The sequence below is a fragment of the Centruroides sculpturatus genome, unplaced genomic scaffold (assembly GCF_000671375.1).
Source record: "Centruroides sculpturatus isolate CEXI.00-Female unplaced genomic scaffold, Cexi_2.0 scaffold104, whole genome shotgun sequence".
Lineage (NCBI taxonomy): Eukaryota > Metazoa > Arthropoda > Arachnida > Scorpiones > Buthidae > Centruroides > Centruroides sculpturatus.
In genome coordinates, this window is record NW_019384379.1 from 668315 (window position 1) to 695416 (window position 27102).

Sequence of the window (27102 nt, forward strand, 5' to 3'; positions counted from 1 at the left end):
AAAAAAGAGAGGTTGTCTCTCTCTCTAAAAAAGAGAGGTTGTCTCTCTCTCTAAAAAAGAGAGGTTGTCTCTCTCTCTAAAAAAGAGAGGTTGTCTCTCTCTCTAAAAAAGAGAGGTTGTCTCTCTCTCTAAAAAAGAGAGGTTGTCTCTCTCTCTAAAAAAGAGAGGTTGTCTCTCTCTCTAAAAAAGAGAGGTTGTCTCTCTCTCTAAAAAAGAGAGGTTGTCTCTCTCTCTAAAAAAGAGAGGTTGTCTCTCTCTCTAAAAAAGAGAGGTTGTCTCTCTCTCTAAAAAAGAGAGGTTGTCTCTCTCTCTAAAAAAGAGAGGTTGTCTCTCTCTCTAAAAAAGAGAGGTTGTCTCTCTCTCTAAAAAAGAGAGGTTGTCTCTCTCTCTAAAAAAGAGAGGTTGTCTCTCTCTCTAAAAAAGAGAGGTTGTCTCTCTCTCTAAAAAAGAGAGGTTGTCTCTCTCTCTAAAAAAGAGAGGTTGTCTCTCTCTCTAAAAAAGAGAGGTTGTCTCTCTCTCTAAAAAAGAGAGGTTGTCTCTCTCTCTAAAAAAGAGAGGTTGTCTCTCTCTCTAAAAAAGAGAGGTTGTCTCTCTCTCTAAAAAAGAGAGGTTGTCTCTCTCTCTAAAAAAGAGAGGTTGTCTCTCTCTCTAAAAAAGAGAGGTTGTCTCTCTCTCTAAAAAAGAGAGGTTGTCTCTCTCTCTAAAAAAGAGAGGTTGTCTCTCTCTCTAAAAAAGAGAGGTTGTCTCTCTCTCTAAAAAAGAGAGGTTGTCTCTCTCTCTAAAAAAGAGAGGTTGTCTCTCTCTCTAAAAAAGAGAGGTTGTCTCTCTCTCTAAAAAAGAGAGGTTGTCTCTCTCTCTAAAAAAGAGAGGTTGTCTCTCTCTCTAAAAAAGAGAGGTTGTCTCTCTCTCTAAAAAAGAGAGGTTGTCTCTCTCTCTAAAAAAGAGAGGTTGTCTCTCTCTCTAAAAAAGAGAGGTTGTCTCTCTCTCTAAAAAAGAGAGGTTGTCTCTCTCTCTAAAAAAGAGAGGTTGTCTCTCTCTCTAAAAAAGAGAGGTTGTCTCTCTCTCTAAAAAAGAGAGGTTGTCTCTCTCTCTAAAAAAGAGAGGTTGTCTCTCTCTCTAAAAAAGAGAGGTTGTCTCTCTCTCTAAAAAAGAGAGGTTGTCTCTCTCTCTAAAAAAGAGAGGTTGTCTCTCTCTCTAAAAAAGAGAGGTTGTCTCTCTCTCTAAAAAAGAGAGGTTGTCTCTCTCTCTAAAAAAGAGAGGTTGTCTCTCTCTCTAAAAAAGAGAGGTTGTCTCTCTCTCTAAAAAAGAGAGGTTGTCTCTCTCTCTAAAAAAGAGAGGTTGTCTCTCTCTCTAAAAAAGAGAGGTTGTCTCTCTCTCTAAAAAAGAGAGGTTGTCTCTCTCTCTAAAAAAGAGAGGTTGTCTCTCTCTCTAAAAAAGAGAGGTTGTCTCTCTCTCTAAAAAAGAGAGGTTGTCTCTCTCTCTAAAAAAGAGAGGTTGTCTCTCTCTCTAAAAAAGAGAGGTTGTCTCTCTCTCTAAAAAAGAGAGGTTGTCTCTCTCTCTAAAAAAGAGAGGTTGTCTCTCTCTCTAAAAAAGAGAGGTTGTCTCTCTCTCTAAAAAAGAGAGGTTGTCTCTCTCTCTAAAAAAGAGAGGTTGTCTCTCTCTCTAAAAAAGAGAGGTTGTCTCTCTCTCTAAAAAAGAGAGGTTGTCTCTCTCTCTAAAAAAGAGAGGTTGTCTCTCTCTCTAAAAAAGAGAGGTTGTCTCTCTCTCTAAAAAAGAGAGGTTGTCTCTCTCTCTAAAAAAGAGAGGTTGTCTCTCTCTCTAAAAAAGAGAGGTTGTCTCTCTCTCTAAAAAAGAGAGGTTGTCTCTCTCTCTAAAAAAGAGAGGTTGTCTCTCTCTCTAAAAAAGAGAGGTTGTCTCTCTCTCTAAAAAAGAGAGGTTGTCTCTCTCTCTAAAAAAGAGAGGTTGTCTCTCTCTCTAAAAAAGAGAGGTTGTCTCTCTCTCTAAAAAAGAGAGGTTGTCTCTCTCTCTAAAAAAGAGAGGTTGTCTCTCTCTCTAAAAAAGAGAGGTTGTCTCTCTCTCTAAAAAAGAGAGGTTGTCTCTCTCTCTAAAAAAGAGAGGTTGTCTCTCTCTCTAAAAAAGAGAGGTTGTCTCTCTCTCTAAAAAAGAGAGGTTGTCTCTCTCTCTAAAAAAGAGAGGTTGTCTCTAAAGAAAGGTTGTCTCTGCAATGGAAATAGTTGTTCCTGGTGATTAGACATGGCAAGAAAAATTGGACTCGTATCCAGATGTTTTACTTTTTATTGAATTGTAATTATGCCAGCCCTTTTCTACAATACAAATGACACACTTTATTATATCATGTATCCTGTAATGTTTAAATTTTTTTTTAAACACAAAGGTTAGAAGATATTCATTAATTAACATAAATAACACAGTAAGAAAAAAATAAAAACAAAATTTTAAAAATTACAATACACAGTATTTTAATTTTTTATTACTTGTATGGGGTAGTTTTTAGCATCCAAGTTAACAAATTTAGTGGCCACTGATGAGCAAGTATTCCTGTGTGTCAACTCCTGGCTGTAATAAACAGTGTCATAGTATAAAAAAATTTGTTTCAATAATTCATGTGATAGAGAAAATTTACTCATTGCAACAAAGTTGACTATTATGCTATTTCAAATTGTACAAGAAAGATAATGATTTGCAAAAACATTTTTTTTGTTGAACACTTTTTTAAACAATTTGTTTATTAAATCATGTGTCCTGATTTAAACATTTGATTGATTCTTGAAACTGACTAGGCCTCATTTTTCTATGAACTATCTTTATATCAGTCTACATGCTTAATTGACAAAGATTGGATAACTTGGTTACGAAACACTACCATTAACAGAATGAAAGATAAGGGTGCTGAAGGTTATGAAAATATTCAAAAGATGATATGCAACGTCTTTAGTTCTTTTTGATTTTAATGCTTGGAGAATAACAAATTTTGTCAAATAATTCTGGCATATCAATATGAACTTTGATACTTAATCTGGAATCGTGAATTCATTTTGTTATGTAGGATGGGTTTTATCACAATACCATTTTTCAATGTTTTTTGTTTCTCTACACAAGATTCACATAATCTTAAATAATAATGACAGATTCAATAGTCACTGTCTTTTATTTATGATTCAGTTTCATAGCCATCAGAGTTCTTCCACTATGACCAATAGCAATGTGAGCCATATGTACAGTAGAGCGTCGATTTTCCGAATCAATAGGGAACTGGGGTTGTCCGGATAACTGATTTACGTACGAAAAAATAGTTTAACGTATCTAATGCCGAAATTTTTCTCCGTTGAGTGTTGCTTCGTGTTGAATTTTCGTCGATGTTAAGCCTAACAAAGACTATTGTATCGTTAAAAATTATTTTTTTATTTTGTACAAACAAAATAAATATATTGAAAAATATAAAAATAATAAAAAATTATACTTCAGATGTTAATTTAGTATCAAAAACGTAAAATATTTGAGTAGCCCAAGACATAGCCAAAGATTGAAGCGACACAGCACTGGCGAAAATTTAAGTTTGCCGACTGGAATTCTTTCGGATGATTGACGTTTCGGAAAATCGACGCTCTACTGTATTGCATTGAACAGTTCAAAACATACAGAATTTCTTTTCCAGTAGACTGGTATTAGTTTTGTTTCACTCTGATGTTGAGAATATCATACCTATTCAAAATATCTATAGCAAACAGGTATTTTACTGGCCATGTTTTTTTTGTACTTTTCACTTCATTTTAGTGTGTTATATTGTTCATTAGTTAAGTAAGATTAACTGAATGAATAAGAAGAAAGATAAAGTTCATAAAATCTGCTACATTAAAAACAAGATTCTTATGTAAACACACAAAAAATCATATAATAGATGCTTTATTCATATGCACTGCTTATTTATTGCCAAATTTATTTTAAAAATTAAATAGACGTCATTACGATAATACTTTAATTTCCTTAATGTATATTTTTAAGCAGATTACAAAACAGAAATATTAAGATATGTATGAATCCTTTTTTTTCTTATCAGAGCTAATCAGTAGAACTGGACATTTACCAGTATCTCTTGGAATCCTTGACAAAAAGCTTAAAATGTGGGCATTTTATCAGGGATTTCAGACTTTTACAACTCAATATCAATAAATGTCCAGACTTACCAGTAATTTCTAAGAGTTACTGAACTTTGTATTTTCACAGGAACACACAAATACACAGTTTAATAGAAATTTGAAAAACAAAAATTTTATTAATTCATTTTTGTGGATGAAATAACATTTAGTTATCTAATAATGTAAAAAAATTCAATTTCTTGATAAGCTGGAAAATTAAGATGAAAATATATATATTTTTTAAAAATACTTTTGTTTACAAGTGTAAACAAAAGTGTTATAAAATTATGAACAAGTGTTAAAATTATAACAAGTGTTATAAAATTATGAACAAGTGTTAAAATTATAACAAGTGTTATAAAATTATGAAAATAGGTTAGAATAAACTTCAAAATACCATATATACAAATTCCAATATTTTTAATCAATTCTTCTTTAATTTAATTAAAGAAATTAAATATAAATTATTCGTATGAGAAAATATGCAAATGATGTTTCATAATTTATCTGACATGTTATTAATTAAAAACAAATCTTTTAAGTACTTTAGTGTTATATTGATAAGCAAGTCTTAAACAGAAGATAAGAACAAAAAAGATCGCTATAAAGATAGTTTTTGGGACACTTGCAACAATTTGCNACATGGTTAGATCATTTGTGCCATTGAAATTGATTGACCTTGGTTCTAAAAAGAATCCCAGCAAAGAAAAAAAAATTCAGATAATTTGTTTATTATTTTATTTCTATAATAACGAAATCGTTATTAATCAAAACTTTTAATCCATTATATTTTAACTATCATTTAATCAGTCTAATATTTAATAAAAATTATGATAACTTCCGTTTCCTATAGAAAAAAAAATTAGCAAGGTCAAGAATGAAGGAAGTGTGCCAATGAAGATCACACGAACAGAAATGAGCGATTCCAAAATTGGAAACTTCAGTGATAACATGATAAACTATTAGAAATAAAATGGATATTTATATATAAAACGTTTTAATTATTTCGATAAAATCCGTAAAGAAGGAAAATCGTTCAGAGTTTACAAACAGGAGTGAAAAACATGCCAGAAAAAATTTTTTAACGAATGCTTTACGAGTTACATCTGCTCAAGAATACAACTTAAAATATCTTCAACGTACATCCTAAACAAGACAAGCGACGATTTAATTTCGAGCAAGTGCATTCTGAAAAGTATGAAGTTCGAATTTCAGGAGACGAAATATGAATTTAACTTACTATTGTATCGATATAACATTATCATTATCATTTACAGTGTTTTCTTACGTGTCTAAATCGATTGTAAGATCAACTAAAAAATTATGAACAAGTGTTAAAATTATAACAAGTGTTATAAAATTATGAAAATAGGTTAGAATAAACTTCAAAATACCATATATACAAATTCCAATATTTTTAATCAATTCTTCTTTAATTTAATTAAAGAAATTAAATATAAATTATTCGTATGAGAAAATATGCAAATGATGTTTCATAATTTATCTGACATGTTATTAATTAAAAACAAATCTTTTAAGTACTTTAGTGTTATATTGATAAGCAAGTCTTAAACAGAAGATAAGAACAAAAAAGATCGCTATAAAGATAGTTTTTGGGACACTTGCAACAATTTGCGTATATCTTTTAGACTAATCTTTGGAGTGCTTTTTCATAAATTCTATTTAATATGAATTCATTTATATCAAAGAGATAATATTAAGCAGAGTAAGCAAGAATAAGACTATAATTAATAGAAATTCTAACATTGAAAGGACAAGTTAATAAAGCTGTTATATAATTGTTCTAACTAATTAACTTACATTTTGGAACATGCTAATTTCAATAATATTAAATGACAATTATGGATATTCTTACCAGTATCAAACAGGTTCTACTGTGTTTAAATTTCAGAAATATACATTCATTACATTAAAGCAAATATTTTATAACATTAAACAGTCAAAAAAGATATTCAAACTAAATTTTTAATATTTTCAACAGTTCAAGTTTAAAAAGCACTTATCACAATCTCCAGATTTACAATAGCAGCTTCTTATAGAAGCCAAACGCATTGTTATTTTATTTTGTTTATTTAACATGTTGATCAAGTATATCTTATTATATAATTAGATCTTGAATTTTATTCTATATTAAAAAATAAAATACTTTCAATAATCAAATAATGCTAGATTTATCACCAGGCTTTAACCTGGATATATTAGATATTTATATATTTAATAATTAAAATGATTAAATATTAATAAAACTTCAACAAGCATAAGTTGATTGAGTGCCAGGGATGACTGAGCAGCAGCATACCCAGTGTAGTTATATCTTTTAATTCACCTGGAAGCAAAGATCAGATGGTGGTCCAGGTAGTATAATTGGCAATGCATCTGCATGGTAAATGAGAGTTGCAGGTTTGAATTCTACCCTAGATCTACCTTTCCTTTCAGATTATTATAAATTCTAATTATTAAATTTATACAATATTGCAACTCAATTATGTATCTTACAAGTTAGTCCAAATTACATATTTGTATATTTAATTTCTCAATTATATTACCAAATTATAGGCTGATAGTGAATTTGGCATTATTTGATTATTAATAGATAATTGAAATTTGATTTACTTTATGGTAAATACTTTCCCCTATTTTAATGATACCAAATAATACTTTTTTATTTTCATTTATCAAAAATTTTTATCACCAGTTTATATATATATATTTTTTTTTAAACTGATGATCTATCAACAGTCAATACCCTTTAATCTTTTACAGTATTTTTAAGTTGAAATTATCATAAAATTATCTACTTTGACTTACATTAAATTTAAATATATTTTAATTCAGTTAGAATGAATTTGAAATATTAAAACTATTCTCTTTGGCAACAAATCAAACATTAAATGACAGTTTAAATAGCAACAATCTAAATAATTAGTAACATTATCTCAACACTTAATAGAATATATACTCAGAAAACTATAAAAAGGCAAAGATTATAGTTTACTGTTAATGAAGTTCACACTAAATCATAGTTTTAAATAACCAAATTTCAACATGGTTAGATCATTTGTGCCATTGAAATTGATTGACCTTGGTTCTAAAAAGAATCCCAGCAAAGAAAAAAAAATTCAGATAATTTGTTCATTATTTTATTTCTATAATAACGAAATCGTTATTAATCAAAACTTTTAATCCATTATATTTTAACTATCATTTAATCAGTCTAATATTTAATAAAAATTATGATAACTTCCGTTTCCTATAGAAAAAAAAATTAGCAAGGTCAAGAATGAAGGAAGTGTGCCAATGAAGATCACACGAACAGAAATGAGCGATTCCAAAATTGGAAACTTCAGTGATAACATGATAAACTATTAGAAATAAAATGGATATTTATATATAAAACGTTTTAATTATTTCGATAAAATCCGTAAAGAAGGAAAATCGTTCANAGGCTATGCCTTTGCACAAATATGTAAAACAGTTTAAAATGTCCACAGGTAACAATCCCAACACAATTAAAAATATAATATTTGTTTGTAGAAAACGTATTTGTTTGTAGACTCGTATCCAGATGTTTTACTTTTTATTAAATTGTAATTATGCCAGCCCTTTTCTACAAACAATTATTATATTTTTAATTGTGTTGGGATTGTCACCTGTGGACATTTTAAACTGTTTTACATATTTGTGCAGAGGCATAGCCTCTGCACAAATACTCATAGTGAAGAACGTCCTTTTAAATGCGAAATTTGTAATAAGGGTTTTAATCACAAAGGTGTACTAAAAACCCATCAAAATATTCATAGTGAAGAATGAACTCTGTTTTACATATTTGTGCAGAGGCATAGCCTCTGCACAAATATGTAAAACAGTTTAAAGAGAGGTTGTCTCTCTCTCTCTAAAAGAGAGGTTGTCTCTCTCTCTCTAAAAGAGAGGTTGTCTCTCTCTCTCTAAAAGAGAGGTTGTCTCTCTCTCTCTAAAAGAGAGGTTGTCTCTCTCTCTCTAAAAGAGAGGTTGTCTCTCTCTCTCTAAAAGAGAGGTTGTCTCTCTCTCTCTAAAAGAGAGGTTGTCTCTCTCTCTCTAAAAGAGAGGTTGTCTCTCTCTCTCTAAAAGAGAGGTTGTCTCTCTCTCTCTAAAAGAGAGGTTGTCTCTCTCTCTCTAAAAGAGAGGTTGTCTCTCTCTCTCTAAAAGAGAGGTTGTCTCTCTCTCTCTAAAAGAGAGGTTGTCTCTCTCTCTCTAAAAGAGAGGTTGTCTCTCTCTCTCTAAAAGAGAGGTTGTCTCTCTCTCTCTAAAAGAGAGGTTGTCTCTCTCTCTCTAAAAGAGAGGTTGTCTCTCTCTCTCTAAAAGAGAGGTTGTCTCTCTCTCTCTAAAAGAGAGGTTGTCTCTCTCTCTCTAAAAGAGAGGTTGTCTCTCTCTCTCTAAAAGAGAGGTTGTCTCTCTCTCTCTAAAAGAGAGGTTGTCTCTCTCTCTCTAAAAGAGAGGTTGTCTCTCTCTCTCTAAAAGAGAGGTTGTCTCTCTCTCTCTAAAAGAGAGGTTGTCTCTCTCTCTCTAAAAGAGAGGTTGTCTCTCTCTCTCTAAAAGAGAGGTTGTCTCTCTCTCTCTAAAAGAGAGGTTGTCTCTCTCTCTCTAAAAGAGAGGTTGTCTCTCTCTCTCTAAAAGAGAGGTTGTCTCTCTCTCTCTAAAAGAGAGGTTGTCTCTCTCTCTCTAAAAGAGAGGTTGTCTCTCTCTCTCTAAAAGAGAGGTTGTCTCTCTCTCTCTAAAAGAGAGGTTGTCTCTCTCTCTCTAAAAGAGAGGTTGTCTCTCTCTCTCTAAAAGAGAGGTTGTCTCTCTCTCTCTAAAAGAGAGGTTGTCTCTCTCTCTCTAAAAGAGAGGTTGTCTCTCTCTCTCTAAAAGAGAGGTTGTCTCTCTCTCTCTAAAAGAGAGGTTGTCTCTCTCTCTCTAAAAGAGAGGTTGTCTCTCTCTCTCTAAAAGAGAGGTTGTCTCTCTCTCTCTAAAAGAGAGGTTGTCTCTCTCTCTCTAAAAGAGAGGTTGTCTCTCTCTCTCTAAAAGAGAGGTTGTCTCTCTCTCTCTAAAAGAGAGGTTGTCTCTCTCTCTCTAAAAGAGAGGTTGTCTCTCTCTCTCTAAAAGAGAGGTTGTCTCTCTCTCTCTAAAAGAGAGGTTGTCTCTCTCTCTCTAAAAGAGAGGTTGTCTCTCTCTCTCTAAAAGAGAGGTTGTCTCTCTCTCTCTAAAAGAGAGGTTGTCTCTCTCTCTCTAAAAGAGAGGTTGTCTCTCTCTCTCTAAAAGAGAGGTTGTCTCTCTCTCTCTAAAAGAGAGGTTGTCTCTCTCTCTCTAAAAGAGAGGTTGTCTCTCTCTCTCTAAAAGAGAGGTTGTCTCTCTCTCTCTAAAAGAGAGGTTGTCTCTCTCTCTCTAAAAGAGAGGTTGTCTCTCTCTCTCTAAAAGAGAGGTTGTCTCTCTCTCTCTAAAAGAGAGGTTGTCTCTCTCTCTCTAAAAGAGAGGTTGTCTCTCTCTCTCTAAAAGAGAGGTTGTCTCTCTCTCTCTAAAAGAGAGGTTGTCTCTCTCTCTCTAAAAGAGAGGTTGTCTCTCTCTCTCTAAAAGAGAGGTTGTCTCTCTCTCTCTAAAAGAGAGGTTGTCTCTCTCTCTCTAAAAGAGAGGTTGTCTCTCTCTCTCTAAAAGAGAGGTTGTCTCTCTCTCTCTAAAAGAGAGGTTGTCTCTCTCTCTCTAAAAGAGAGGTTGTCTCTCTCTCTCTAAAAGAGAGGTTGTCTCTCTCTCTCTAAAAGAGAGGTTGTCTCTCTCTCTCTAAAAGAGAGGTTGTCTCTCTCTCTCTAAAAGAGAGGTTGTCTCTCTCTCTCTAAAAGAGAGGTTGTCTCTCTCTCTCTAAAAGAGAGGTTGTCTCTCTCTCTCTAAAAGAGAGGTTGTCTCTCTCTCTCTAAAAGAGAGGTTGTCTCTCTCTCTCTAAAAGAGAGGTTGTCTCTCTCTCTCTAAAAGAGAGGTTGTCTCTCTCTCTCTAAAAGAGAGGTTGTCTCTCTCTCTCTAAAAGAGAGGTTGTCTCTCTCTCTCTAAAAGAGAGGTTGTCTCTCTCTCTCTAAAAGAGAGGTTGTCTCTCTCTCTCTAAAAGAGAGGTTGTCTCTCTCTCTCTAAAAGAGAGGTTGTCTCTCTCTCTCTAAAAGAGAGGTTGTCTCTCTCTCTCTAAAAGAGAGGTTGTCTCTCTCTCTCTAAAAGAGAGGTTGTCTCTCTCTCTCTAAAAGAGAGGTTGTCTCTCTCTCTCTAAAAGAGAGGTTGTCTCTCTCTCTCTAAAAGAGAGGTTGTCTCTCTCTCTCTAAAAGAGAGGTTGTCTCTCTCTCTCTAAAAGAGAGGTTGTCTCTCTCTCTCTAAAAGAGAGGTTGTCTCTCTCTCTCTAAAAGAGAGGTTGTCTCTCTCTCTCTAAAAGAGAGGTTGTCTCTCTCTCTCTAAAAGAGAGGTTGTCTCTCTCTCTCTAAAAGAGAGGTTGTCTCTCTCTCTCTAAAAGAGAGGTTGTCTCTCTCTCTCTAAAAGAGAGGTTGTCTCTCTCTCTCTAAAAGAGAGGTTGTCTCTCTCTCTCTAAAAGAGAGGTTGTCTCTCTCTCTCTAAAAGAGAGGTTGTCTCTCTCTCTCTAAAAGAGAGGTTGTCTCTCTCTCTCTAAAAGAGAGGTTGTCTCTCTCTCTCTAAAAGAGAGGTTGTCTCTCTCTCTCTAAAAGAGAGGTTGTCTCTCTCTCTCTAAAAGAGAGGTTGTCTCTCTCTCTCTAAAAGAGAGGTTGTCTCTCTCTCTCTAAAAGAGAGGTTGTCTCTCTCTCTCTAAAAGAGAGGTTGTCTCTCTCTCTCTAAAAGAGAGGTTGTCTCTCTCTCTCTAAAAGAGAGGTTGTCTCTCTCTCTCTAAAAGAGAGGTTGTCTCTCTCTCTCTAAAAGAGAGGTTGTCTCTCTCTCTCTAAAAGAGAGGTTGTCTCTCTCTCTCTAAANAAATTATACTTCAGATGTTAATTTAGTATCAAAAACGTAAAATATTTGAGTAGCCCAAGACATAGCCAAAGATTGAAGCGACACAGCACTGGCGAAAATTTAAGTTTGCCGACTGGAATTCTTTCGGATGATTGACGTTTCGGAAAATCGACGCTCTACTGTATTGCATTGAACAGTTCAAAACATACAGAATTTCTTTTCCAGTAGACTGGTATTAGTTTTGTTTCACTCTGATGTTGAGAATATCATACCTATTCAAAATATCTATAGCAAACAGGTATTTTACTGGCCATGTTTTTTTTGTACTTTTCACTTCATTTTAGTGTGTTATATTGTTCATTAGTTAAGTAAGATTAACTGAATGAATAAGAAGAAAGATAAAGTTCATAAAATCTGCTACATTAAAAACAAGATTCTTATGTAAACACACAAAAAATCATATAATAGATGCTTTATTCATATGCACTGCTTATTTATTGCCAAATTTATTTTAAAAATTAAATAGACGTCATTACGATAATACTTTAATTTCCTTAATGTATATTTTTAAGCAGATTACAAAACAGAAATATTAAGATATGTATGAATCCTTTTTTTTCTTATCAGAGCTAATCAGTAGAACTGGACATTTACCAGTATCTCTTGGAATCCTTGACAAAAAGCTTAAAATGTGGGCATTTTATCAGGGATTTCAGACTTTTACAACTCAATATCAATAAATGTCCAGACTTACCAGTAATTTCTAAGAGTTACTGAACTTTGTATTTTCACAGGAACACACAAATACACAGTTTAATAGAAATTTGAAAAACAAAAATTTTATTAATTCATTTTTGTGGATGAAATAACATTTAGTTATCTAATAATGTAAAAAAATTCAATTTCTTGATAAGCTGGAAAATTAAGATGAAAATATATATATTTTTTAAAAATACTTTTGTTTACAAGTGTAAACAAAAGTGTTATAAAATTATGAACAAGTGTTAAAATTATAACAAGTGTTATAAAATTATGAACAAGTGTTAAAATTATAACAAGTGTTATAAAATTATGAAAATAGGTTAGAATAAACTTCAAAATACCATATATACAAATTCCAATATTTTTAATCAATTCTTCTTTAATTTAATTAAAGAAATTAAATATAAATTATTCGTATGAGAAAATATGCAAATGATGTTTCATAATTTATCTGACATGTTATTAATTAAAAACAAATCTTTTAAGTACTTTAGTGTTATATTGATAAGCAAGTCTTAAACAGAAGATAAGAACAAAAAAGATCGCTATAAAGATAGTTTTTGGGACACTTGCAACAATTTGCGTATATCTTTTAGACTAATCTTTGGAGTGCTTTTTCATAAATTCTATTTAATATGAATTCATTTATATCAAAGAGATAATATTAAGCAGAGTAAGCAAGAATAAGACTATAATTAATAGAAATTCTAACATTGAAAGGACAAGTTAATAAAGCTGTTATATAATTGTTCTAACTAATTAACTTACATTTTGGAACATGCTAATTTCAATAATATTAAATGACAATTATGGATATTCTTACCAGTATCAAACAGGTTCTACTGTGTTTAAATTTCAGAAATATACATTCATTACATTAAAGCAAATATTTTATAACATTAAACAGTCAAAAAAGATATTCAAACTAAATTTTTAATATTTTCAACAGTTCAAGTTTAAAAAGCACTTATCACAATCTCCAGATTTACAATAGCAGCTTCTTATAGAAGCCAAACGCATTGTTATTTTATTTTGTTTATTTAACATGTTGATCAAGTATATCTTATTATATAATTAGATCTTGAATTTTATTCTATATTAAAAAATAAAATACTTTCAATAATCAAATAATGCTAGATTTATCACCAGGCTTTAACCTGGATATATTAGATATTTATATATTTAATAATTAAAATGATTAAATATTAATAAAACTTCAACAAGCATAAGTTGATTGAGTGCCAGGGATGACTGAGCAGCAGCATACCCAGTGTAGTTATATCTTTTAATTCACCTGGAAGCAAAGATCAGATGGTGGTCCAGGTAGTATAATTGGCAATGCATCTGCATGGTAAATGAGAGTTGCAGGTTTGAATTCTACCCTAGATCTACCTTTCCTTTCAGATTATTATAAATTCTAATTATTAAATTTATACAATATTGCAACTCAATTATGTATCTTACAAGTTAGTCCAAATTACATATTTGTATATTTAATTTCTCAATTATATTACCAAATTATAGGCTGATAGTGAATTTGGCATTATTTGATTATTAATAGATAATTGAAATTTGATTTACTTTATGGTAAATACTTTCCCCTATTTTAATGATACCAAATAATACTTTTTTATTTTCATTTATCAAAAATTTTTATCACCAGTTTATATATATATATTTTTTTTTTAACTGATGATCTATCAACAGTCAATACCCTTTAATCTTTTACAGTATTTTTAAGTTGAAATTATCATAAAATTATCTACTTTGACTTACATTAAATTTAAATATATTTTAATTCAGTTAGAATGAATTTGAAATATTAAAACTATTCTCTTTGGCAACAAATCAAACATTAAATGACAGTTTAAATAGCAACAATCTAAATAATTAGTAACATTATCTCAACACTTAATAGAATATATACTCAGAAAACTATAAAAAGGCAAAGATTATAGTTTACTGTTAATGAAGTTCACACTAAATCATAGTTTTAAATAACCAAATTTCAACATGGTTAGATCATTTGTGCCATTGAAATTGATTGACCTTGGTTCTAAAAAGAATCCCAGCAAAGAAAAAAAAATTCAGATAATTTGTTTATTATTTTATTTCTATAATAACGAAATCGTTATTAATCAAAACTTTTAATCCATTATATTTTAACTATCATTTAATCAGTCTAATATTTAATAAAAATTATGATAACTTCCGTTTCCTATAGAAAAAAAAATTAGCAAGGTCAAGAATGAAGGAAGTGTGCCAATGAAGATCACACGAACAGAAATGAGCGATTCCAAAATTGGAAACTTCAGTGATAACATGATAAACTATTAGAAATAAAATGGATATTTATATATAAAACGTTTTAATTATTTCGATAAAATCCGTAAAGAAGGAAAATCGTTCAGAGTTTACAAACAGGAGTGAAAAACATGCCAGAAAAAATTTTTTAACGAATGCTTTACGAGTTACATCTGCTCAAGAATACAACTTAAAATATCTTCAACGTACATCCTAAACAAGACAAGCGACGATTTAATTTCGAGCAAGTGCATTCTGAAAAGTATGAAGTTCGAATTTCAGGAGACGAAATATGAATTTAACTTACTATTGTATCGATATAACATTATCATTATCAGTATCATTTACAGTGTTTTCTTACGTGTCTAAATCGATTGTAAGATCAACTAAGATTTAACGTTTAAAAAACAACAAACACGACAAGTCACTCCGTATAATACAAACAAACAAACAACCTAAATTCAAATTTTTTTGCGTATTTGTTGTACTGAATTTCGCGGAATTTTCTTCCCCTTGAGTAATAAATCTAAAGGAAAATCGAACAAAACATTTTCCTTTAGATTTATTACTAAAAACTTTGATGATTTTGCATATAATTTGCTGATTAATTTCTTAATTACACTCATCAAATGAATAAATACGTTAAAATATCGGGGGGAAAAATGCTGCAATTTTTTTCTGTAATTGTCTCGTTTCAACATTGACAATTAAATTAAAAATAAAATAATGTTTTATATTTCTTATCTGTATACATACTGTAAATCGTTTAAAATTTCAGGTTAAAACGAATATTGACCGAAGCGAACGATCGCAGTCGTATCATTTTGATCGATCGATCGCGTTGATCGAGCGTATTAATAGCCCGAAAGATCAAGAAACGTAATTAACCGGTTCATTAATTACATACAAAAAAACACTAAATAAATATTTTCACCACTGACATCTAAGCCTAATATTAGGCCTACTGACCTGGGTATACTTCTCAAATCGCAGCTATCGTCTCCTCCGTGAAACCATACTTCTAATAATTTCTCCGTACCTTCAAAAAATTCGCAATAATTATTAGGTACCTCCATTATGGAAATAATTCCTTAAAAAAACCTCAACCCTTCTTCTTCGTCGACCGAATCTCACTCCAATAACAACCCGTCAAAGACTGCGGCAATTTTATAATCTCGTCTGCCACTTCGTATTTATACGAACATGCCGGTATGACGTTGCAACTAACGTGATGTCATTTTCGTCCTTTCGCCACCTGTCGGACGTGAGTCGAATCTCTTTTTTTCGATCGTCTGACATTTTGCTGTTAAATAAAGTTCGTTTATTTTGAATACGTCTTTTCTTTTTTTTTTAATTTTTTTATTATTTAAAGAATACTTCGATTAAAATATATTGATTATTTTTTTAATGTTTAAGGTAGTATAAACGTAAATTTAATATTGTAATGGTGTCTATAGCAGTAAGAAGTATTTCTGATAATCGCTTCTAGACAAAAGGACTTAACGACCAATAATAAAAGGTTGGTTAACACCTTTTATTAATTAATTTCATTAATAAAAAAATCATTGATTTTTATGAAATTTCAAGTTATTTTGATTCATTTATTATCTATGATCATTAAAATACACATGTATTTGAATTACACATATTTATTATGTTCACACCTTGGTTACAATTGAAACAAAATTACTCAATTAAATAACATATCTCACTCAAAATATATATGTTAATTAGCTTTTAAATTCCATATACAATTGCCAAATATATATTTTGAGTTATTTAAATTGTACATACAGCATTGAAAATATATTTGATATTCTACATGAGGTAACATCATTTGTTTTCATGATGATGATGGATTTCTTTCTTTTTAATTTATTCAAGGTTAAGTATTTATTCAATTTCTGAAATTCAAATGAATTATAACAGGATAATTATTTAAATTATTTTTAAAAATAATTCAAGCCTTGCTCAATTATTTAAAGAATATGCTCGACAAAATATTTTTCTCTCAGTTTGGATTTTGGGTGGCATTTTGGAGATTTCTTTGTTTTTTTTTTCCTTCGGAGAACTCTAAATTTGGCTTTTTGTGGGAGATTGAATATTCAAAATCAAATTATTTTATATATTTAAAGTATTGAATGAGTTTTATTTTTTTTTTTTAAGAATGAATATTATTTCTTTAAGAAATAAGAATATCTTATTAACTTATAATCTTATTAACAGATATTCTTAAAGAACAGATTTCTTAAAGAAATAAGAATATCTGTTCGAATAAAATAAGAAAAAATTATTTATGAATATTTAGAATTTTACTTAATGAAAATTGTTTTGTTTTCTATAAAATTTAAACATCAATGTATGCAATTCTCTAGATTACAATATCTTTCTTCATTTTTATGCAAGAATAATTGGTTATATAAGTTATGACAAAAATAGAAATGATTTCATAAATAATTACAATAGTAAGTTTATTTACTTATCAAGAATGCAATTCTTGATAAGAAAATAATTAGTGTCTGATATAAACAAAAACTAAATTGAAGACATATACACAAGAAATAATTATTTCTTGTGTATATTAGCTGCCTTATTGCTTAAATTATAAATATTTAAACACAAATAATAGTTAATATTTAATTTGAACTCTTTGTTTAATATTTTTATATTAAACAAAGAGTTCAAATTAAATTAAATTATAAAGAGTTCAAATTATATTATTTTGATCATTTTTAACTTGTGTAATTTTTTAATAGTCTATATTTGCTGTTTTATTGAAGATTTAGTCATTCTTCAAACCAGTTTTGCTGTTACTTCTGAGTTGGACTGTAAAAATTTTTATATTTGTTGAACTCTTGTATCTTGTACTTTTAACAAATTATCAAAAAAAGATATTGCAAAACATTAAAACCTGGTTTAGATTATACATTATTCAAAACAATAATGATTACTTTATTGATTAAAAAAATAAACAAAAGTATGTGAAATTTGAATTCTAAGTTAAAAATTAATAAGCCTTAATATATTATCTCAATATTTTAATTTGCTTAAAATATTGGTGATATATTTTATGTTCAACTAATTATAATTCATAAATTTGATTTTATGTGACATTTGTATTTTAAAAAACTTTGCTTCTTTAACACAAATGTCTTCTAACTGTAACACTGTGTAATAACTGTCTTTGCTTCTTTATTTGGCTTTTGTTTATAGTTACTCAATTAATTATTAATTAAAATATTGTCAAATTTTAAAAGATATATACTAAATTTAGATGTAATTAAGATGTAATTTAGATGTAAAATTATTAGTTCTAGTTATATCTAAATATAACTAGAACAATTAATACATAACTTAGTTAATACTTAAAAACGTTTCTATAATCATAAAAAGAATTCTTTCCTGAAAATAAAACAATTTCCTGTAATTTCTCACGAATTTTCATCACTTGAATTCACATTAACAATACACATTAGTAGTTTCCTAAAGAATTACTGTAGAATATCCCATGGTTTCCATTATATAAACCCAAACACTTATCTAATTCTAAATTTCTCTTCCAACAGAAATAAGGATGTGTGGGACGAGTACNTCATGATGATGATGGATTTCTTTCTTTTTAATTTATTCAAGGTTAAGTATTTATTCAATTTCTGAAATTCAAATGAATTATAACAGGATAATTATTTAAATTATTTTTAAAAATTATCAAGTCTATTTTATTTTTATTTATTAAATTACTTTATTATTAAATTAAGTTTATTGATATAGATGTACTGTATATAGAGAACTACATACATCTATATCAATTCTCTACAACATGAAATGAGGAAAACAAAATTTTGACCTCTGAAACAATCTAAAGAATTAAAATTTTGCAATCTGAAAAAGTGTTATTACTATTTATGCTCTAATAATTTTTGCCAGAATATAACATTGATAAATGAGTAGGCACTTTAAGTCTGGTAAGAATTATAGAAGTTTTCTTTAATATCATAATAATAGACTTTAAAAAAGAGTGAAATAAATTGTTTTTAGGTTTTGATTCAGTTTCAATTCTTATGTTTTACAATTTATTGTGCACATTAATTTAAAAGAATAAAGTAAAAGAATGTGAAAGGCAAAAATGTGCTCTAACTGGAAACTAGTACTTTCAACAAGATCTTTTGTTTCATAGCTGTTATTCTGTTTAGATTATTTCAAGATCTGATACAATAATCAAGCCATTTAAATGTTTATAATTATTGCTTCAAGGCTTTGTAAAATGGTATTTAGAAAAAAAAATTAAGACAAGCACTGAAACCGCAATGAATTGTAAAATTAATACTCTTGATTTACTTACCTTTATTGAAAAGGTTTATAAATTAAAAATTCTTTCTGCTTTCCTCTTGTATATGTATTTAAAAAATGAAAGGATTAAATTAATAAATGTTGAATAACTAATATTTATAATTGAACCAAATATTTGATTTTTTAAAATTTTTCAGTCAGAACTTTTAAATTCAAAATAATTATATTTGTAATTAATGTTAACTACTTCATGATAAATATGATTGATCTGTAGAATGATGGGATCAGATAGTAATTTCAGATTTTATACTTAGATAACAAAAATATTTAGCTTGTATCCATGAAATATAAATTAATATTTTATATCAAATATTAATGATTTAATATGAATTCATATTCAGATCTACATGTGTAGAATCTGCTATTTATACTTTAGACAACATATTTTCCAAGTTCATTGACATCATATTCTTTGGTCTTTTTCTTTCTATTGATTGATGCATCAGTTCTATTGCAGTATAAAAATTTCAAAGCTGAGCAAGTAGAAATGTAATAATCCCAAAATATTAAAAATATGGAAAAGGCTGTTAACCAAATATTAAAGTTACCAATAATGTACCAAATATGGTAACTTTAACATCTGGATTTGAACTAAAGGATAATAATTTGAACCACCAATCAATTTGAATTATTTGACCAATTAATAATTTGAACTGATGTGAGATTGCACTAAAAAATTTAATTTATGTTTATATTTAATTATCTATGGAAATAAAAGGCAAATATTTCTGTTTTATTTCCATTATACCATTATATTCAGTTATAACGATTAACGTGTTTAAATTTCAGCTATTTTAGCATGTCCAATTTCCAAAATTTAGTTGATATATAGAAATTATATTCCATAAAAGTAGCAAAATTATAACTAATGATTATAATTAAAAAATATATTATGAATTCAATAATAATGTGATTTTCTATTAGGTATTCAATTTAAGGTCAATAATAATTATAAAAAACAATTATAAAACTGACAACAGATGCTTTACTTGATCTGATCAGCTGTAAACAATCAAGATCTTCAATTTATTGTATTGCAAATTTGAATAAGAATTTTTTTCTGTAAGGATCTTTTTCTCCTTAGTTGAGTTAATAGTAATTGAGACTAATCATATTGATTTTTATAGATTTGCATTTTGAATTATAATAACTATTATAGAAAGTCCAGTCTAGTAACTAGTTACAGTTCTTATTAATAAAATTTTATTATTATTATTATTTTAACTCCAGAACGAGGTCTGATAAAGTGTTTATTCCTTAATATCTCAGTTTATATTATGTAAATAGAAATACAGTAACATTCACTTATTGTAATCATGGATAACATTATAATATCTGTTGGTTATAATCATCAAAGTTAGAAGGTCCTGAAATACACAAGTTAAAATATATTATAAAAACCTATATTGTAATCAGGATTCAGTTATTGTTATCATTATCTTCAGGTAAATGGGCCTTTTTAAGCTCTTTTTTTTTTGTACTGTCTGCCTTAATATATGTCTGATAACATGCAATCTGTATCAGTTGTTATCAGTTTTAATCAGTGCTGTAAAAGTTAATCTTTTTAATTGTTATTTGCTGGAAATACAATTGCTAGTTTAAATTACTGGCATATGCTAACTGTTAATAAAGTTAGTAGCAGACAAACAATACTGAACGAATTATACATTAACTAATAATAATAATAATAATAATAGTGATACTTATAATTAATAAATCTTGCAGTTATATATTTTGTAATTATCTAGAAAAACACATAATAATTACTCCTAATAATTACTTCTATTATATATTTTTTCTATGACATTTAAACATTTCTAGGATTTTAAAAATGTTCAAAAATCTTTGTTCCATAAGAATGTTTTGAGATTACTGCAGATAAGTTGACTCTTCTTGAAAACATTTCAAATTAAAAGAAAATGACTCCTTGATTTAATGATTGATATGTGTTTTTCTAGATAGAAAACATGGAGTTATTTCCTTGTGTTGAAGATTTTGTAATTGTTTTAACATGTCATTTTAATGTTAAAGTCTAAGGAACCAGAACTTCTCTGATTGTATACTTATTAGCTTCTTCTGTTTAATGTTATCAGTTTGAGTCCCAAAATGATCACAATAAGTGAAATGTACTATATTAGAATAATTTGCTAGTAGAATACTACAAGCAGTTTGAATCCTTCAATACATAATTACTTTTTACAGCTTTAGATAATCTGATTAATTATTGTAATTTGGTTAAAAAGTTTGATTAATAGATTTTTACATAACTTGCAAGTATATTATTTATTAGGATTGATGACATGTAATTTATACTTTGGATATTATAGATATAATTATAATGTTTTTGTTAGATATTTCATTTGTATATTAGAATAGTCAGTCAACACCTAGACGAAGTCCTGTTTTTGAACATTTTTAATTAGTTGATTCATTTATTTATCTTGTCATTTTATTTAGTTATTATATACTAATAGGCATGTAGTACAAACACATTGATAATGTAAACATATTACATTCCTTTTAAATTACGTGAATTGTATTTATTTTTGTTATGGTTAAACATTTATAAGAATATTTAAGAGTCAGTATGTAGTAATAAAACAAAGGATTATTTTAAATTAAAATTAAAAAGTATAGAATAATAACTGTAGATCTTCCAAAATGATAATTTTATTATCTAGTTATAAAAATTTTATAACCATTTATAATCAAAAATTTTAGGAAAATAAATTTTAAAATGTAAAAATAGAACTGCACTGTAAAAGACTTGGATGCATTGTCATTATTACTGTGTGGATTAAGAATTGTTTTTCATCTCAAACAACTATAAACAAAAAATTAATTAGAAAAGTGTTTAATAAATGTAAAACTACTATCAAAATATGTGGAGATTACAATAAACTTTTAGATTAAAATGTTCCATAAGTATTGACATTTTCCATTAAATCTTCAAAGTAAGAGACAAGTAATGGCAGCATTTCCAGTTTGCTTGACAACAATGTTAGGCATATTCAATTAGCAAAATGCAGATCACATGTCATAGATAAAACTCTGAATCTAATTGGTTAGGTGTGACAGTTTTTGATTGTTATTCCATTATATATATAGTTGATGACTATATTTCCCTTTCAGGAAAGGGAATGGTTGAAAGCAGGTTTACCAATCAGTCATTAAACTTTTAATTAATGACATGCTAAAGGCTCTTATAATGAGGGACTATGAGGACAACTAATCTTCTTAACCCCTAAGCCTGAGAAAGATAAGAGCTCATTTGAGTTCAGAACTCTGAAGAGAACACAGATCTATGTATCTTTGCAATAATGTTTGTACTAAGTACAATGTATATTTATAGATTTATGTAGACAATTACTAATTGTTTTATCATTAAATATTCTGCTTTTTGTATCATCTGTGTTGTCTTGTGTCACAAGTGATGCTAATTCAACCAACACCACTAATATTTCCAACTGTTTTGTTCCATGTATTAATAATTTAAATGAAATATAAGCTTCTGAATATGCTTCTGATATTGTGAAAACATATTTTTCTATGGCAATTAAATTTTTATAAGCCATATTTTGGAAACAAGAGTTTTGAAAGTTTAGATATAATTTACACAAAAAAAAAAAATATTAAAAAATTTGATTATTACTGTAACTACTACAAACATATGTACAAATGTCATATTTTATTATGTAAGAAATTTTGATGATGTAGTAATGGAATAGCTTAAAAAATTGGATTTGGATATAAACTTTTATTAGAAGAGGAATTCAAATATTTGGTACAATCAAATAAAAGTTAACTATACTTGATCCAGCCAAATGGATAGTAGGCCTATGAGTTGATCATGTCGCTATAATCTTGGATATATTTTTATTCCTAATCATTAATGTGTATTTACTTTTAAATACTCTTATTATTATTATTATTATTATTATTACTATTGATTTATTTCTATTAGATGAATCACAAGAAACAGATCACATGTTGGTGTTGACTAACATTTGCATCAGGTAACATTCCATAGAACGAACCTATGCATAACATTCCAAGAACCTAGGATGTTGTAATGTAGTGGAATAGAATGTTTGCTGATCCAAGCAGCTTTTTGAAATTGATAGATGTTAATTTTGTCAATGTTGATTTGCTTCAAGTGCTGCCCCCTGGTTTTTGGAAACAGTATCCAGTGCACCAGTAATGACTGGTACTACTGATGCTGGTTTGTGCCACAATCTTAGGAGTTCAATTTATTATTTTTCTTTTGAACTATTTTATCTTAAAATATCTTAAAATTTTTGAGTTACAAACAAGAATAAAAAGGTATCAACAGGAAAGTCCTCCAAAATAGAGCTAAGGACAAGAAGAAAAAAGTCTTATGAAACATTTTGATAACAAAAAGTCATCAGTTTGCTAAAATTAGGTGCAAAGAATATAATGTTTATAGTGTAAAGTGAATACCCAATATTCAAGTTAAAATATGGAATAAATATTTCAAAGAAAGGAGTCAAAATCTAATTGATGTAATATCATGCCAATACTACTTGTTACTGTGTCATAATTGATGGTTCCATTCAAAAGATCAAATCACTTATAATATGAAAACTGAAAAATTAGTAGTTTTTCCAGAATAGTTTTTATTAGAAAATGTAGAAGTAAATTATGGATCAGCTCAAATGATTATTAAAGAATATTTAAAATATAGAAATATTGCATTTTTTATCCTTCAAAGAAATGTGAAGAGACTATAATGTTTGAGAAAATAAAGAATATGGAATTCTAAGATGTATGAAATATATTATAGATAAATATTTGTATTTGTATTTTAATATATATTGTATTTTGTATTTAGTATATTGTACTCTATTATGCAGAAATTATACATTAATAAGAAAGCTGAATTTATAATATTAGATTTTCATTTTTTCATATGTTGATTAATTTAATTTTTTTATTTTAATTGTGAGTCTGAATAATCAAAAATATTTGTCAAATATATTGTATACAAAAACTATTAAATAGTAGATTCAATTAAAATTTCTTATAGAATTAAGTACCCTAAATGTTATTCCAATGATGGATTACAATATAAACATGTAAAAATGTAAATTTATCTAATCCTATTTCATATTTAATTTATACAAATAACAAACATTTTAATTTATGATTTTTATTTCTAAATATATTTTTTTTCAATTTAACAATTGTAGATGTTACTTTGTAATCTATACTAATATTATAAAGAGGTAATATTTGTAAGTTTGGATGTAGTGGATAATCTCCGAAACTACTCATCCAATTTCAAAAATTCTTTCGCCAATATTTAGAATGGAACTTCAGGGTGGACATAGGCTGTATATTATTCCGTTAAACATTCATATAAATTAAAAGATATCATCTAGGTTTAAGGCTTTTATGTCCAACAGATGGCGCTACGAGTACGATGACCTAAGTTTGCTTTTCTGTGAGGCATTATGCTTTTCTGTGAAAATGAACTAAAGCAGATCATCTTCTATCTGTCTATATAAATAAAAATGTAATGTTCGTTTGTTCCTACCGATTCCTTTGAAATTTTGACACAACGCTGCATTCGAATACACACGTGTTTTTATATAATATACATGTTGAAATTTCCTCCACTGAAGGGAGATGGTTAGGATTAAGGCTTACCGTGAAGAACTTGGCTTCTATTATACTATTTTAGATGTGGGTTTTTGCGTTTTTGATTGCGTTTTAATAGGGTACGTCAAGAGAATGTACACTAAGAAGAAATTTTTCGAAAAATTTCCTTTCACGGGGGAAGTGTTATACATTTATAATAGATACATTTTGAGCCACAACAATGCGTGGCGGGGTCTGCTAGTTCTTAATATAAAAATTATGAAATAATAATAATTTTTTTAAGAAGCAAAAATATGTTTTGCAAAATTTCCTGATAAAATTATATTTAAAAATTTGATTTTTCAATATCATATTCTTTTTAATGCTTATGTAAAATGAATTAGCATAATTCTATTACCAGAAGTAAACTATATACAGTAAAAAACAGGATATTATAGAGCAATTATATATTTCTTATGTTGAAAGTATACTCTGATATGATTGATATATTTAATTTAAATACTAAAGCAGCTCTGTTCAAAAATTAGTTTATTTTCTATCTGATGAACATTTTCTGTATTAAATTAAATCAGTTGTAAGCATTTATTCTAAGTAAATTTTATTGCTGATAGTAAAGATTTTAATTTTTTAAATCCAAATTTCTAAAAAAGAAAAAAGACTGATATCACATTTTTAATGATGTGCAAATTTTATTATTATTATTTTTTCATTTAAAAAAATGTGTTGCATTACATTATTTTTAATCTGCTTTGTAACAGAATAAACAAAGCATCTTGTAACATCAGCAGTAAATTTAAAAAATCAAAATGTTTTCGACGTAATATCATAGGCTTTCCTTAGTGAAGTACACGAATTTAAAATAAAATGTAAACAAACATAAGAATATCGAATGCAATGGAAATAATTTAAAAATTAAAAAGAATTCTAAAGAGAACACTTTCATAGAAAATTAAAATTGCAGTAACAAATTAATTAAACAAACAAATAAACAAAATGGTATGAAAGTGTTAAAAATAGAGATTAAGATAAACAATCTCTAAAACAATTATAATATGACCAAGTCCCAAATTACATTTCAATTTACATTTCTATACCATAGGTAAGGTGTCAGCATCCCTGTGAGTAATACAAAATAGTTTTCGATTGGCTTTAAAAATTTCTAAGACAGTTCCTAAGATATTCTATCTGTAAAAATTTCAGCATTCAGGTCCTTAATACAATGAATCTACACCCAGTGCTCTAGTATCATTAACACTTACACTGAACTGAGTTATATTGAAAGAATTGTCAAATAATATGGATTTCCTACAAAATTCATACATAATTAGCACCTTTAGCAACACAAGAGCTACATCTTCCCAACCAACATCTAAGAAGAGAGTTGCATTACATTATTTTCCTTTATTAAAATAAATACATAAAGAACTAGCTGATATGAGCAATGTTAATGTTTTATATAGGCATAATTCGACAGTCTTTGTAATTCAAGGATCCCATCAGCCTTAATAACTCCTTTGGTGTTTACATGATTCTAATTGAAGACCAACATTTTGAAACTAATCTTATGTATGTGGGAGCTACCAGACATACTTTAGCAGAAAAGATTAAGGAGCATAAGCACACTGTTGACAAGCATCTCAATACCACTGCATTAGCAGTTTATGCCACTGAACAAGATATAAGGATATAATGGGAAGAGGCCATGGTCATTAGACTGGCTAGGAACACTAATACTATTAAGTTCCTAGCTGGTCAGAATTTTGTTTATTTGTTTAATTTAACAAATGATCAATAATTACACAAACAAGTGTAATTAATTTGTTAACTTTAATTTTCTATGTGAGCGCTCTCTTTAGAACACTTTTTAATTTTTAAATTATTTCCATTGCATTTGATATTCTTATGTTTGTTTACATTTTATTTCAAATTCGTGTACTTTGTTAAGGAAGGCCTATGATATTAGGTTGAAAACATTTTGATTTATTAAATTTACTGCTGCAGTTACAAGGTGCTCTGCTTATTCTGTTTCTTATTCTCCACTAAGACCTTATTTATTTATTCTGCTTTGTAAATTTTTTTCACCTTTATACAAAATCCATTAAAATTTAAATAAAATATACTCCAGTGTGTTGTTCTGAACATTAAATTAGTTTTTATTTATTAAAAATCAGATTGTATCTGTGTAACAGTCATTTCATCTCTAAAACGTTAACCTAATGAAAGCTTTTATTTATATATTATGCATTTAGGTATTATTTATTTTGTCTTATTTTATTTTGGTTTTCAATTTTTCATTTTTTGTTATGTTCTATTTTGTCATCTATGTTTGAAGTTTATATTCTTTTAACAGTCTGGTGATTTGTGATTTCAAAAAGTTTAAGTTCAAAAGTACTGTACTGTACTTATTTATAAACAACTTTTTATTTTACAAATATATATTTTCGTAATAAATATTTTACAATAAACTTTCACAATAAATGTCTACATAATAATTTTAATTATTTGAAGAGACTTTGCAATAATTGTTAAAATTTTAATTTCTGAAGAACTAGAGTATAAAAATTTTTCTAATATTATTTATTTGTGTGTATTTATTAGTTAATTTTATTAATATAATCATTACATTTGCATAAAGTTGTTTTTTAAGCATAACATAACTTTAAAGATATTGTGAAGTAATGATTAAAATTATAAAATTTGCTATAGTACACTCACTCAGCACTTGTTTGTAAACCAAAAAAACAACACCTTAATTTGCTGAGAAAAACTTTTTAATGAAAAGCTAACGTTTTCAGCCAAATCTATTGGCCATCATCAGGCTAAGTTTTTCGAATACAAACAAAATAGAACAAAAATTTCAAATACAAAAAACAAAATAACGAATGAAATATATATATATATATAAATGTATAAATAAAAATAAAATAAAATAAAAACTCTT

At 28.2% G+C, this 27102-nt stretch overlaps 2 protein-coding genes across 2 annotated transcripts in view; one reads left to right on the top strand and one right to left on the bottom strand.

Moving 5' to 3' along the window:
* LOC111617842 (S-adenosylmethionine decarboxylase proenzyme-like) overlaps positions 1-15397 on the bottom strand; it is a 40846-nt gene extending 25449 nt beyond the window's left edge. Inside the window, exon 1 of the mRNA XM_023359161.1 lies at positions 15159-15397. Coding sequence (XP_023214929.1) covers positions 15159-15265 — 107 coding nt within the window. The 5' untranslated portion in view covers positions 15266-15397. The remainder of the gene's footprint in view (positions 1-15158) is intronic.
* A 19-nt stretch (positions 15398-15416) lies between these two features.
* LOC111617844 (cyclin-dependent kinase 8-like) overlaps positions 15417-27102 on the top strand; it is a 30193-nt gene continuing 18507 nt past the window's right edge. The window contains exons 1-2 of the mRNA XM_023359162.1: positions 15417-15504; positions 15606-15708. The gene's annotated coding sequence lies outside the window, so the exon portion shown is untranslated. The remainder of the gene's footprint in view (positions 15505-15605; positions 15709-27102) is intronic.